The following is a 13,086-nucleotide window of genomic DNA, read 5'->3' as shown; positions in this document are numbered from 1 at the left end:
AGCTTAATGCAGATACTGAAAGAGAAGAAGGAGAAGAGTTTGAAGATAACATGGATGTTTTCGATGATAGCAGTTCCAGCCCTTCTGGCACCTTAAGAAATTATCCACTCACCTGCAAAGTTGTTTATTCCTACAAGGTTTGTATTTCTCCAACATATTGTTATTAAATTCTGATTAACTGTGAGGATACACATGACTGTATCCATCCAGTCTCTCAAGCTATACTTAGCATAAAATTGTTATTAGGTTAACATTGTTACTAGGTTAACAACATAACAGAATGGTGATGAGTTTAGCCTCTGACTTAGCATGTTTCACTTGCTACTCCCTCTGCCTAGAACTCTTTTTTACCCCCAAATCTCAGTTGGTTGCCCCTTGCTCCTCACTGAAGCTCAGCTCAAACAGTGCTTCCTAAAATCACCCATAACCACCTAAATAAATAACCAACACCTCAGTCACGACTTGTTATCCCATTGCCTCTTTTATTTATTATATAGCACTTCTGCCCAGCCAAACTTACTCTTATTTATTTTCATATTTCTTTGACACTCCACTAAAGGTCCATGAAGGCAGAAATTTTGTCTGTGTATGTGTACCTTGTCTGCAGATCTTCAGCCCCAAGGATGATGGCCAGCCATAGTGGGTCATCAGTAAATAATTGTGGGATGAATACATGAATGTTGGAAGAGAGGCGTGAATGCATGAATCTTCTCTTGCCCCTGTTCTGGTGGAGGCATGCGTGAGAAGGGGCAATGCGGAAGGCTATCAGAAAGGGAAGGCCTGGAGAAAATCCACCTGTCATGCACTGGACAGATTCACTCCTACCGCCACATCCCCGTGTAGCCAAAAGGTGGCAGTATTCACTCCTCAATATCAGTGATTCCCAGACTTGTTTTGAGTTTAACATCCTTTCATTTTATATTTAAATTCATAATACTTCCTGTTCATTGAAAATGTTAGCATTTTTTTCCCAATGTAAATTGTTTTGATAATCTTTTGAAAATTTAAAATCATCTCAGATACTTGTAAAGGTATTATAGGATATTATAAAACTAGCGTTGGAATTGTTTCCTGATACCACCTCCCATTATTATATTTACTTGAACATCCCAGAGCTAAAATTTAAGGTCCTTAAATAGAGAGATTCCTAAGTGTCCAAGTGATTTTAAACTGTTGACATTCATTCAACATTCTGTCTGTTGGCATATCCCAGGCACTTCCCTGCATTAGACTATGAACATCTATTTAGTCAGTTAATCATTGAATAAACATATAGAGTGCCCAATATGTTATATATTTGGGGGATGCCAGAATAAATGTGACATTATCTCTCCCCTCTAGGAATGGACAGTCTAGGAAGGGATAAATATTAAACTGGAAAAATAGAACAAGTGTGAAAAGATTTATAGTAAAGGTAGAGCCACTAACTCTACCTTTGATCATTGGGAGAAACTTTATGAGATGGCATCTAAATTGGGTCATGAGATTTAAGACCTTTCTAGATGCAGTGAGAAGGTAGGGAAAGAACCTTCTAAGCAAAGAGAACAGCAGGTATAAAGACAGAGTGTGATGAGAGTGTGGGGTGTTTAGGAAGTGTTAAATTCAGTGGAGCATCCTTGGGAGAATAGAGGAGCTGTGCGTAAAGGTGTTTGTTATCAGATAGTAAAGGGCCTTGTGTACCATACTTAGAGGTTTGGTTTTTATCTTGGCTGGGAAGATCCTTAGATGGCCTGAAATCAGATTGGACTTGTAAGAAGGTAGTCTGGTCATGGAATAGATATTCTAGAGGATAGATCAGAATAGAGAAGGACTGACTTTAAGTCTAATCATAATTCGTATAGTCCAGACCAAAAAGGAGGCCTCGAATAATCTTGTGAGAACAAAGAAAGCTATATTTAATGGTTAGAGTTGGCCAGGCACAGTGACTCACACTTGTAATCCCAGCACTTTGGGAGACCAAGGGAGGTAGATCGCTGAGGTTAGGAGTTTAAGACTGGCCTGACCAACACAGTGAAACCCTGTCTCTACTAAAAATACAAAAACTAGGTGGGTGTGGTGGTGGGCACCTGTAATCTCAGCTACTAGGGAGGCTAAGGCAGGAGAATCGCTTGAACCCGAGAGGTTGCAGCCAAGATCGCGTCATTGCACTCCAGCCTGGGTGACAGAGCAAGACTCTATCTCAAAAAAAAAAAAAAAAAAAAGATTAGAGTCAGAAGCCTTAAGAATGTTATTAATTTTTGACCCTATTAGCATCCATCCTAAGGAAATAAATCATAATATAGAAAAATGTTTTGGATTCAAAAATCTCCTTTCATATAGTACTGCTTTATAATATATGGCACTTCTGCCCAGCCAAACTTAATCTTAGTTTTCATATTTCTTTGTCTAACTCCCCACTAAAGGTCCATGAAGGGAGAAATTTTGTCTCTGTATGTTTACATTGTCTGTTTGTCTTCGGCCCCTAGGACAATGCCTAGCACGTAGTAGGTCATCAGTAAATAATTGTGGAATGAATACTTGAATGATAGAAAGAAGGCATGAACAAATGAATCTTTCCCTTGCCTTCATTCTAATAGAGACATCAATGAGGATAATAGAGCTCATGATTGGGTGTGGTGGCTCGTGCCTATAATCTCAACATTTTGGGAGGCCAAAATGGGAAGATCACTTGAAGCGAGGAGTTTAAGACCAGCCTGGGCAACAAAGCAAAACCTGGTCTCTACAAAAAAATTTTAAAAGTAGCTGGGCATGGTGGCACATGCCTATAGTCTTAGCTATTCAGGAGGCTGAGGCAGGAGGATCACTGGAGCCCAGGAGATTGAGACTGCAGTGAGCCATGATTACACCATTGCACTCCAGCCTGGGTGACAGAGTGAGACCCTGCCTGTAAAAAATAAATTAAAAAAAATTAAATTTGGCAGTCCAATGAGAATAATTAAACTAAACATTCATATACTATAGCCATAACATATAATATTGTGAAGATTATTGAAATTTATATTAGGGTTTTTCCACCAGGCTGGGTGGATCACCTGAGGTCGGGAGTTTGAGACCAGCCTGACCAACATAGAGAAACTCTGTCTCTACTAAAAATACAAAAATTACCTGGGCATAGTGGCACATTCCTGTAATCCCAGCTATTTGAGAGGCTGAGGCAGGAGAATCGCTTGAACCTGGGAGGCAGAGGTTGCGGTGACCCGAGATCACGCCATTACACTCCAGCCTGGGCAACAAAAGTGAAACTCTGTCTCAAAAAAAAAAAAAAAGAGTTTTTCTATATAAGAAGAAACCCTTATGTCCTAATATCAAATTAAAAGGTAGGATACCAAATTGTATGCACCATGATATCTCAATTATGCATATTTTCCAGCTTTTCTACAATGAACGTGTATGATATAATCAGGAAAAGCATATTGTTTTAAAAGAAATACAGGAAATTTGGAGAGATATTGTCAACTCTGGTTGTCACTGGATACTAGGACTTAAGGAGACAGTATAAGAGCATATGTGTATTTAATAACCATTTACTGCTCACTTACTATCTTTAGTTGGGGTAAGTGAAAAGAAATATGTCCCTATCTAATTAAGTGTTTCTCTTAGGAAGCTCACAAGGACAAGCTCACGAGAGCATCATGGTAGTCAGTGTTACTGGTACGCTCAGAGCCTTTTAAGAACAAAAGGAGGAGCAACTTACTCATCATGCGTAGTCGGGGAAAACATACACTCGGTCTCAAATCAAAATTAATCGTAACTACTATTTATTTATTTATTTGTAATCTCTTCAATAACCCTATGAGGAAGATATTATCAAACACCCCATTCATTCAACAAATAGTGCTTGAGCACCTCCCATGTATCAGTGCTGTGGGCTTTTCTAGGCTCTGGGATATAGCATTGATCAAAAGAGACAAAAATCTCTGCCCTCATAGAGCTTATATTCTAGTAGGAAAAAAGAAAACTGAGGTTCAAAAACGTCTTAGGTCAATTGCCCATAAAAACATACTGAAGCTGGACTTAAACCCACAGTAATCTAAGTCCATTCATCAGATAGGAAAGAGGGAACAGAGCCTGCTGGACAGAACACCTGATAAAAGCACAGAGGCAAGGAAGAACATGGTATGCTTAGAGAACAGAGTGTGTGCAGGGGACCTTGTAAGGTGAAAGAATTGGTTATCACTGCATTAGGATGGGATGATCAAGCTAGTGTCTGCTTACATTGGACAACTAGCACTGCAGTGTTGAAAAACACGCACAGACCTCCATGCCATTTTTTTTTTTTTTTTTGAGACAGGGTCTCGCTCTGTTGCCCAAGCTGGAGTACAGTGGCATGATCTTGGTTCACTCCAACCTCTGCCTCCCTGTTCAAGTGATCCTCCCACCTCAGCCTCAGCCTAGAAGCTGGGATTACAGGCACACACCACCACACCCAGCTAATTTTTTGCATTTTTCATAGAGACAGAGTTTCTCCATGTTGCCCAGGCTGGTCTCGAACTCCTGGCCTCAAGTGATCCACCCGCCTCACCCTCCCAAATACTTGGATTACAGGCATGAGCCACCTCATGCAGCCTCTCCATAGCTCTTTATAAGGGCAGCAGTATATTTAAAAGTGTATTACCTCCCCTGGTTTGCTGTCACACACATTAATGTCTGGTTGTGTTGATACTTTTTAGGTCTTGCCATGGAAAACATTTTTATTACAAAAGTGCCTTTTGTTGCCATATTCAAGGCACAGTAGTATGGTTTCAGAGTAATGAAGCAATTCTACTGGAAAAGCTATCAAGAGTGAATGAGTGGGTTTTTTCCCTCATATTTTGAGATAAGAAGTAATTTAAAATCTGGCCTTGGTGTATTCTGTGACTGGTTAGCCATCCTCAATATTATTTTTCTGTCTCAGGGAGCTAATGACAACATCCAGAATCTGGGTTTTGATGAAATGTTTTAATGTTCATAAAATGGGAAATGAATCTTGAAAATGACCCCTTTTTTGCCTTATTTTGTTTGTGTAACTTGGAGTTAATTTTACACTTTGAGATTGTGAGATTTGAAAAGCTTTATGGTCTTAGGTGATGGTTTTAACTGATCTTGGGTCTTGGGGAAAGCTTTTAATACTGTTTTCTAGAGCGCCAAAAGCCAGCAGCCCCTGCCTATGACACATGACAGGGAAGGCTCTTAGGAAGCAAAGCCACACGGACTTTCCAGCCCCTCTGTGGAGCTTCAGAGAGTTTTCTTACAGATTTGGCATCTCAAGGGCAACATGTGGGTGGCTGATGCTGGTGGACTGCTGCTGTCAGGGATAATGAAACCATTACAGTTAGCAGCTTGTGCAGTAAAATGCAAGTGGATCAGCCCAGTCTCCATAGTTAAGTTGGAGCATAAAAAATGCAAACCATGACTGATCTCAATCATTTCCTTTCCTACAATTTTCTTCTTTTGGCCACTGCTTTACAGTGATTCCAGATCAATCCGAGGCACTGCACCCACAATCATCAAATTCATGTACATAGTTCTTTGCATTTTCACTGCATGCTTGTCCATGGCAGCCCTCTGGTAGCAGTTCCAATTCAGTGCCTTCTCCTTTGCCTTTGCTTCCCAAAGCATCACAGTTCTATGCTTATTCATCCCACATTGACTCTCACATCATCCAGAGAATGGCAGGATTGTCATTTTAAAGAAATGGATGCATCAAGTTGAATAACTTGATACAGAAGCTGGAGTTGGAACCTGGATCCTCTGCTTCCAGGAAGTGCTCTTTTTTGTTTGTTTGTTCAGAGACAGGGTATCGCTCTGTTGCCCAGGCTGGAGTGCAGTGGCATGCTCATGGCTCACTGCAGCCTCAACCACCCAGGCTCAAGCGATCGTCCTATCTCAGCTTCCCGAGTAGTAACTGGGGCTACAGGCACGTTCCACTATGCCTGACTAATTTTACTTATTTATTTATTGGTAGAGATGGGATCTCGCTATGTTGCCCAGGCTCACATGTTCTGTTCGTTGAAACTCATTGCCTCTTGAGGATTCAGTTCCTTCCGTTTTTGTTAGGGTTTTATTTGTTTAGTTTTTTGAAGTAAAACTTCACTTCATTATGATAGTTTTACAGCATTTAAATTTTTATGTTCAACATGTTTCTCAAAATCATTTCAATATTTTGATCCCCCATTTTTGTCATGATCAGCTCACATCTGCTCCTTATCTAACCTTTTTAATTTTGTCCATGACCATCCTACATTGCAGGCTTCTCAACCAGATGAGTTGACCATTGAGGAACATGAGGTGTTAGAAGTGATTGAAGATGGAGATATGGAAGACTGGGTAAAGGTATATTCCTTTGCTCATATCGCCCCTTCTTGTGACATTTTTAGGAGTTTGTTTTGGTCTTTGTTGTGCCCTGCCTGAATTGTGTGTGTAAACTTGTTTTGTCACATGTCTTTTACCCAGGCTCGAAATAAAGTTGGCCAAGTGGGTTATGTGCCAGAAAAGTACCTACAGTTTCCCACCTCGAACAGCCTCTTGAGCATGCTGCAGTCCCTGGCCGCTTTGGACAGTCGGTCACACACGTCCAGCAATTCCACAGAAGCAGAACTCGTTTCAGGCAGCCTCAACGGAGATGCCAGTGGTAAAGACTGAAACAAGGCACTCTTTATTTGGTCACATTTGACCTAAAAGCACAACTTTGCTCCTATCCTATAATATGCTTCCCTTTATTTGGTCACATTTGTCCTGCATATAGTAGAACCCTAAAGTTGATCATCACTGAGTAAAAATATTACAACTTTAATCCTATTCTGTACGATGCTCTTTTAGTTGTCATGTGAGCATAGGGGTGGTTGCAGAAGCAACCAGCTGTCAATTATCTTACCAGATTTGTCTTTCTCTTGCTCCCTAGTCTGTTTTGTGAAAGCACTTTATGATTACGAGGGCCAGACAGATGATGAGTTATCTTTTCCTGAGGGAGCAATAATCCGTATCTTGAACAAAGAAAACCAAGATGATGATGGCTTCTGGGAAGGGGAATTCAATGGGCGGATTGGAGTTTTTCCATCGGTGCTAGTAGAAGAACTTTCAGCCTCAGAAAATGGTGACACTCCATGGATGAGAGAGATTCAGGTACATGAGAGGACAAACAGTTGAATTAAAAGATGTTTAAAGAAAAATTGCTCCCAAGCAGTCTATGGATCCACAAAGTGGGCTGTAGTCTCTCTGCCTTACCCTCACTGATCCTTGGTTGCCAGTGTCTTCAAAACTGCATTTGAGAAATCAGAGACTTGTCAGTCAGTCCCTTGTGTAATATGGCCATCCTCCCACACCTCCATCTTCCCACATTCTCGTCCCTGAGTCGGTTAACCAAAATGCCAAATTATATGTGACATACCAAAGATCATTTTGGTGGAGAGAAAGAAACAAACTGAAGAGGGAAGGCATTGTCTGTGGTTAATTTATGTAGTAAAACTCTTAGCTGGCTCTCTCTCTCTCCCTTACTTTCAGAGCCTCTCTGCCTAGCCCAGGTCCTGCCAATCTATTTCAGAGAATTAATGAGCCTGCTAGAGCCCCCATTCCCCACTCAAGTGGCCCTAGACTTAGTTCATCACAAGGAAACAGCCTTTAAAGGAAACCCCTAATTCAGTCAGAGTTTAGTTTTTCCCCCTCAGGCATCTATCACTGCATGCCAGGTAGGTAGAGGAAGAAGGAACGTGTTTGCTGATCTTGTTTGCATGGTGATTGTGACCCCTTAGCCTAACATGCATAAAACCTATTTTGTGCTAGGTATTTTATCTTCACCCAAAAAAATCCAACTTGTCCCTTTTGTTGTTGTTGTTCTTTGCTAAATTTACTGAATTGACTAATTTGGTGCATTTTCAATAGAACCCTAGAGAGTGACTTCACTTGATAACTGTTTAAGATAAACTAAAATCAGTAACGTGATGAGATCTGTAAGAGGAAAAAGTGAAGTGCAATGCAGAATTGGGGCTTGGGGTGGTTAATAATGCTCATTTGCTTCTAATGAGGTTGACAAGTTTCAGTAGTCAGCTTTGCTTCAGAGAAAAGGGATATATACAGAGCAGTCAGAGAAGCAGCCAGGCTCTCCTTCCTGGACTTGAGCACCCGGTAACCTCTCTTCCCTTTGCTGCAGATCTCTCCTTCCCCCAAGCCACACGCCTCCCTGCCTCCACTGCCATTGTACGACCAGCCTCCCAGCAGCCCCTACCCCAGCCCAGATAAGAGGAGCTCCCTGTACTTTCCCCGGTCTCCTTCAGCAAACGGTAAGGATTTCCTGGGCATGGGTCTAAATGCATTTTCACTTCAGAAATCTACATATTTGCCTGAAGGACAAACAAAACTGCATTCATTTTTTTTCTTTTTTCTTTTGGAGACAGGGTCTCACTCTGTCACCCAAGCTGGTGGTGTTCAGTGGCATGATCACAGCTCACAGCAACCTAATTCCTGGGCTCAAGTGATCCTCCCGCCTCAGCCTCCCAAGTAGCTAGGAATACAGGCATGCACCACCAGACACAGCTAATTTTTATATTTTTTGTGGAGACAGGGTATTATTCTGTCACCTAGGCTGGAGTGCAGTGGCGGGGTCATAGCTCACTGCAGCCTTAAACTCCTGGCCTCAAGTAATCCTCCCACCTCAGTATCCCAAAGTACTGGGATTACAGGCTTGAGCTACCATACAGGCCTTGCATTAGCATTTTTATTGCTCAACAGCTCAAGTAAAATGAGCTTCTTTGGTTTTCTCCCTTAGAAAACAGCCTTCATGCTGAGTCACCAGGATTCTCACAGGCATCAAAGCACACTCCTGAGACCTCATATGGCAAACTACGACCTGTAAGTCTCCTATCTCACAGGATTATAGATTGCATAGTTCTTCCAAATTGAAAGTAAGGAATTAATGTTTCCTCGTTGCCTACATGTGTTTACTGACTGCCAAACAAGGATGAACTGGGTTTGGGAAGGTAAAAAGAGCTATTGAAAAGGAAGGCCTTAGAAATCAACTCATCTTGGAACATTTAATCTACACTGGAACTTTTTTCATTGAGCCATGGTGAGATTGCAAGGTGATGACTATGAAAGTGTATTTAGATTAGAACAAGCTTTATGAGCATTAAAGCGGGCTAATTGTGAAACACTTTTTTTAGTAAGCATTTAATTTTCCAGGCCTCTGTTTGCCTCTTTGACGAATATTGAGATGAAATAATAAGCTAACTTCATGGCCTCAAAGAACGTCTATTCTCAGGGTGAATATATTCTTGCAAAGTCACCTCTACTCACCCTTCACTCTACTGCCATCTGCATTCCACCCATCACTGTACTCCAAGGTCATAACTTTCACATTGGTAATCCATTTGGATACTTTGCAATTTTATTTTCCTTGACCTATTAGCTTTTTATACCATTCCTTTACCACTGGCTTCCTTTGGCTTCATTCATTCAGCAGATGTGTATTGAGTGCCTTGTTAAGGACTTGAGTCTTTATCCCAAATGAGATAGGAAGCCATTGTAAGGTGGTAAGCTGGACAGTATTGTGGCTGGTGCATTTTTAAAGCATCGCCATGGCAGCCAAGTGGAGGATGGATGGAGGTGACAGAAAGGGCATAGGGAGCAATTAGGAGGCGGGAGCAATTAGGAGGCTGGAGCAGCATCCAAGAAAGAGGTGGTAGCAGCGTAGACTGGTGGGTAAGAGTGGGAACGGAGAGCAGTGGGCTGATGTGCTTCTCCACACTTGCCTCATTTGCTTTCTTCCTCTCTGGTCCTACCTTTCTGTGGTTTGCAGCCTGGCTTCCACCCATCTCTGCTAATTCTTCTCTGGTTCTGTCCCTGGGCCACTTCTCTTGAAGTTACTCAAAGCACTCTTGCCAAGTGACCTCATCTACTTCCACAGCTACGATAACCATTTATATATCAGCAAATCTGATTTATAACTGCCAATCCGATCTCTTCTCTGAGCTTCAGATTTGTGGATGTCTTAGTTTATATGTCCCAGAACCCCAAAACTCAGCAAGAATGAGTTATGTTCCTTCCCAGACATGTTTCTACTCCCATATTGCCAATCTTGGTAAATGGAACTCCCCATCCTACTGGTGTTCTGGCATCATTCTTAATACCTCCTGGCCCTGCCTCCCACAGTCATCCCCAAATCCTACCAGGTATACCTTGCAGACAGCTCACAAATCTTTCCACTTCTCTACTTCCCCTACTGCCAGTACCCTAGTTTGGGCTATTGTCAACTCTCATTCAGAGGATTACAAAAGTCTCCTAAGTTGCCTTCTTACTTGAACTCTTGGTTGCCTCTGATCTTTTCTCCAGTTGTTACCCGAGTCATCTTTTCACAGATCTGATATTGCGTAAAATCCACCAAAAACTCTTTTGCCTACAGAATAAAGCACAGATTTTTTTTTAGTTTTTTTTCTTCTTAAAGCACAGATTTTTAAACATGGTTTAAGGCCCTTCACAACTTAACCCCAGCCTACTTTCTAGCCTTATCTTTTGTAACTCTTCTCCCAAGACATGTTAAAATGTTTCAGTTCTCTAAGTGTTGCTCTCCCTTGCTTCCAACCAGAACTTTGGTTTGGAGGATGTGCTAGAATCTTAGTCATGGGACTGTTGTGCCCATGAGGTTTTTAGCCTAGGCAAGAAGCTGATTTATGGGCTTGACATTTCATTAAAAACAACTGCTTCTCAGTGTAGGAAATAGTGAAGAGAAAAGCACATGCTTACAGCATTTTTGAGACCCCTAGGCTGCTCATGTCCTTAGACAAATAAGTGATTAGGTTTGGGGAATGCCTCAGATACTGAGTCAGGAACTGACTGACAGTCTACATAATTGTTTCCTGCTCAGGTCCGGGCAGCTCCCCCTCCACCTACGCAGAATCACCGAAGGCCAGCAGAGAAGATTGAAGATGTGGAAATCACACTGGTGTGATGATGGGCTTGCCCATCCATTACTGCTACAATCAAGGCCAGGCTTGGAGTTTGGCCAGTCTTGTTTTTTAGGCACCTTTGCATGATGATGACTCTTGAACAGAGCAAAAACAAGGAGGATTATGTGTGACTAGGTGGCCTGGTAGACTCCTCCCATGTTTTGAATATTTCGTGCCTTTTTTTTGTTGTCATTTTCTATGTCATCTCTCCTACCATAGCACAAATCCTAGCGGACCCCAGGAGAAGAGAGGAGGGCATCCCTCGTGCCTAACAGTGGTCCGGTTTTATATGAAACTCAAGACCAGGCCTCATTCCAGGGCACAGTCCCAAAATTACTGATCATGTGCACTCGTACAGTATATTACTGTGGCCACAAGAATGTGGCAAACATTTTCATCTTTCTTCAAGTGGCTTTTGCTCATCTGATTGAGAATTAATCAGATCATGTTGGCTACATAAGGAAACAGAAGGAGGGATTTCAGGAGAGGCTGGCTCCTCCCCAAGGTTAGTCCCCAGACTGAGAAAGTGAAACCTTATTGGGAAAATTGGACTGCCCTGAATTTAGCGCCAATTGCATTAACGCACATCTCTTTCACAACTAACAGACTTAAAATAACAGTGTCCTTCATATTAATATCTATGCCATTCATGTAGAATTAGCGGAGCTAATATGAAGGGGCTGAACTAGTAGCCACATCTTGTCCATCACATAGACTAATAGAAAGGAGGCTACAGCTAAAGCAGAAATGGAGTTTCCAGATCTGAAATTAGCCAATATAATGTTCTTTTGTATTTGGGTATTTTTCATCTTAATTTTTACAGCATATAGTCTTCTTACCAGTATCCTTAGAATCTGAATGTCTAGATAAGTTAAGGATACATACCTGCATTGTTGAGCTTCTCTACTGGGGAGGCCCCTGGCATTATTTTATTCCCAATCCAGCAGACCAGCCCAGACAGCCAGGTTGTGGCTGGTCCCGACCAACTGCTACGGTGGAAAGTGCAGCATCCAGGTCCCACTACCCTCACATTTCCTTGGAAGGAAGAAGCTGGGGGACTGTGGAGGAAACCAGCTTCCTGTGAGAAAGTACTGAAGGATTGTGCACCCTGCACAACTACAGATTGACCAGGAAAAGACAGGTGTCTTCTGTGTGTCACAGGGAAAGCCAGGAGTGGCCACCTCTGCAGGCCAGCAAGCCTGCAGCAGCAGATGCCCAAGTTGGGTGCTGGCTCTCCACCGTCTGCTCCTATGGAAGGTAGGGAGCGTGATACCTGGGGACTAAGGGATGTTTGCCAGTTGTAGTTTTTTTTTTCCCTTTGATTAAGGAATCAAATTTGCAGAATTTAATCTAAAAGTTGTATTATGCTTTGAAAACTCCTTCCCTCCTCAGAATCTTAAAAAACTTGAAATGCTTGCCAAATGTCCCCATGGGATTTTTGACCAAAAGTAAGGTCATAGCTGAAGAAATGTTTAGTTCTTTGATCACTTCAGTGACAATACCCATTGATGAATCTTCTCCATGATTTGGGGGGTTTTTTGTTGTTATTTTTTACATTTCTTAACCTGTTGATCTATTTGAGGTCTTTTGTGTTTATCAAACTTATTCTTAAGTTTAAAAAAGAAATTAAAAGGGTGGTTTTTAAGATTTTAAAGTTTGCTAACGTATTAAAAATCTTCAAATGCTTACTAAATAGAGCAGTTCTTACCACCCAGTCTTGTATTCTCTCTTTAGCTAGCCAAATTGTCCTTGAATTTGGGTTTTCCACAACCTCAGAGGGTTATTTGAATCTTTTGTTATATTTTAAATATTTTTTGGAAGAGCTGCTAATTTTATTTTAAAAAACAAAGTTGTGAAAATATGCCTCCTTTTTCAAAAATAACTCCTCCATCCAGGACACAGAATCCAGCACCACAGTGCACAGGTCAGGGCTCAGAGGGAGCCTCTGTGCAGATGTGCTTTCTTTACAGTGGCTGTAAAAAATTTGTATTTATTATGTATAAAATGTTGAATAATAAAAAAAATGGAATTATGTTTTCTAAGTTTTAATATAGAAAGATTTGGGTAAATAGACTTTTCCAAAAAGCCCATGCTTCTTATAAAGACATTCCTGGGCCCTGCTTTAAACCAGTTAAAGACATAGAGAAGGAGAAACTAAATTAATCCATCC

The 13,086-nt window shown here is 41.5% G+C and overlaps 2 protein-coding genes across 8 annotated transcripts in view; one reads left to right on the top strand and one right to left on the bottom strand.

The window, feature by feature from the left end:
• FCHSD2 (FCH and double SH3 domains 2) overlaps positions 1-12,948 on the top strand; it is a 298,118-nt gene extending 285,170 nt beyond the window's left edge. For all 7 annotated transcript variants that reach the window (XM_012456918.2, XM_012456915.2, XM_012456914.2 and 4 more), the window contains 7 exons: positions 3-137; positions 6,229-6,312; positions 6,433-6,610; positions 6,881-7,101; positions 8,126-8,255; positions 8,741-8,823; positions 10,835-12,948. In XM_012456918.2, the coding sequence (XP_012312341.1) occupies positions 3-137; positions 6,229-6,312; positions 6,433-6,610; positions 6,881-7,101; positions 8,126-8,255; positions 8,741-8,823; positions 10,835-10,918 (915 nt within the window). In that variant the 3' untranslated portion in view covers positions 10,919-12,948. The remainder of the gene's footprint in view (positions 1-2; positions 138-6,228; positions 6,313-6,432; positions 6,611-6,880; positions 7,102-8,125; positions 8,256-8,740; positions 8,824-10,834) is intronic.
• ATG16L2 (autophagy related 16 like 2) overlaps positions 5,927-13,086 on the bottom strand; it is a 28,900-nt gene continuing 21,740 nt past the window's right edge. Inside the window, exon 19 of the mRNA XM_012456929.2 lies at positions 5,927-10,366. The gene's annotated coding sequence lies outside the window, so the exon portion shown is untranslated. The remainder of the gene's footprint in view (positions 10,367-13,086) is intronic.

Source organism: Aotus nancymaae, unplaced genomic scaffold (genome assembly GCF_030222135.1).
Source record: "Aotus nancymaae isolate 86718 unplaced genomic scaffold, 86718_ANA_hifiasm-v0.15.2.pri h1tg000059l, whole genome shotgun sequence".
Taxonomy (NCBI): domain Eukaryota; kingdom Metazoa; phylum Chordata; class Mammalia; order Primates; family Aotidae; genus Aotus; species Aotus nancymaae.
The sequence above is the reverse complement of the archived record's forward strand: the minus strand, read 5'-3'. Positions and strand labels throughout refer to the sequence as shown.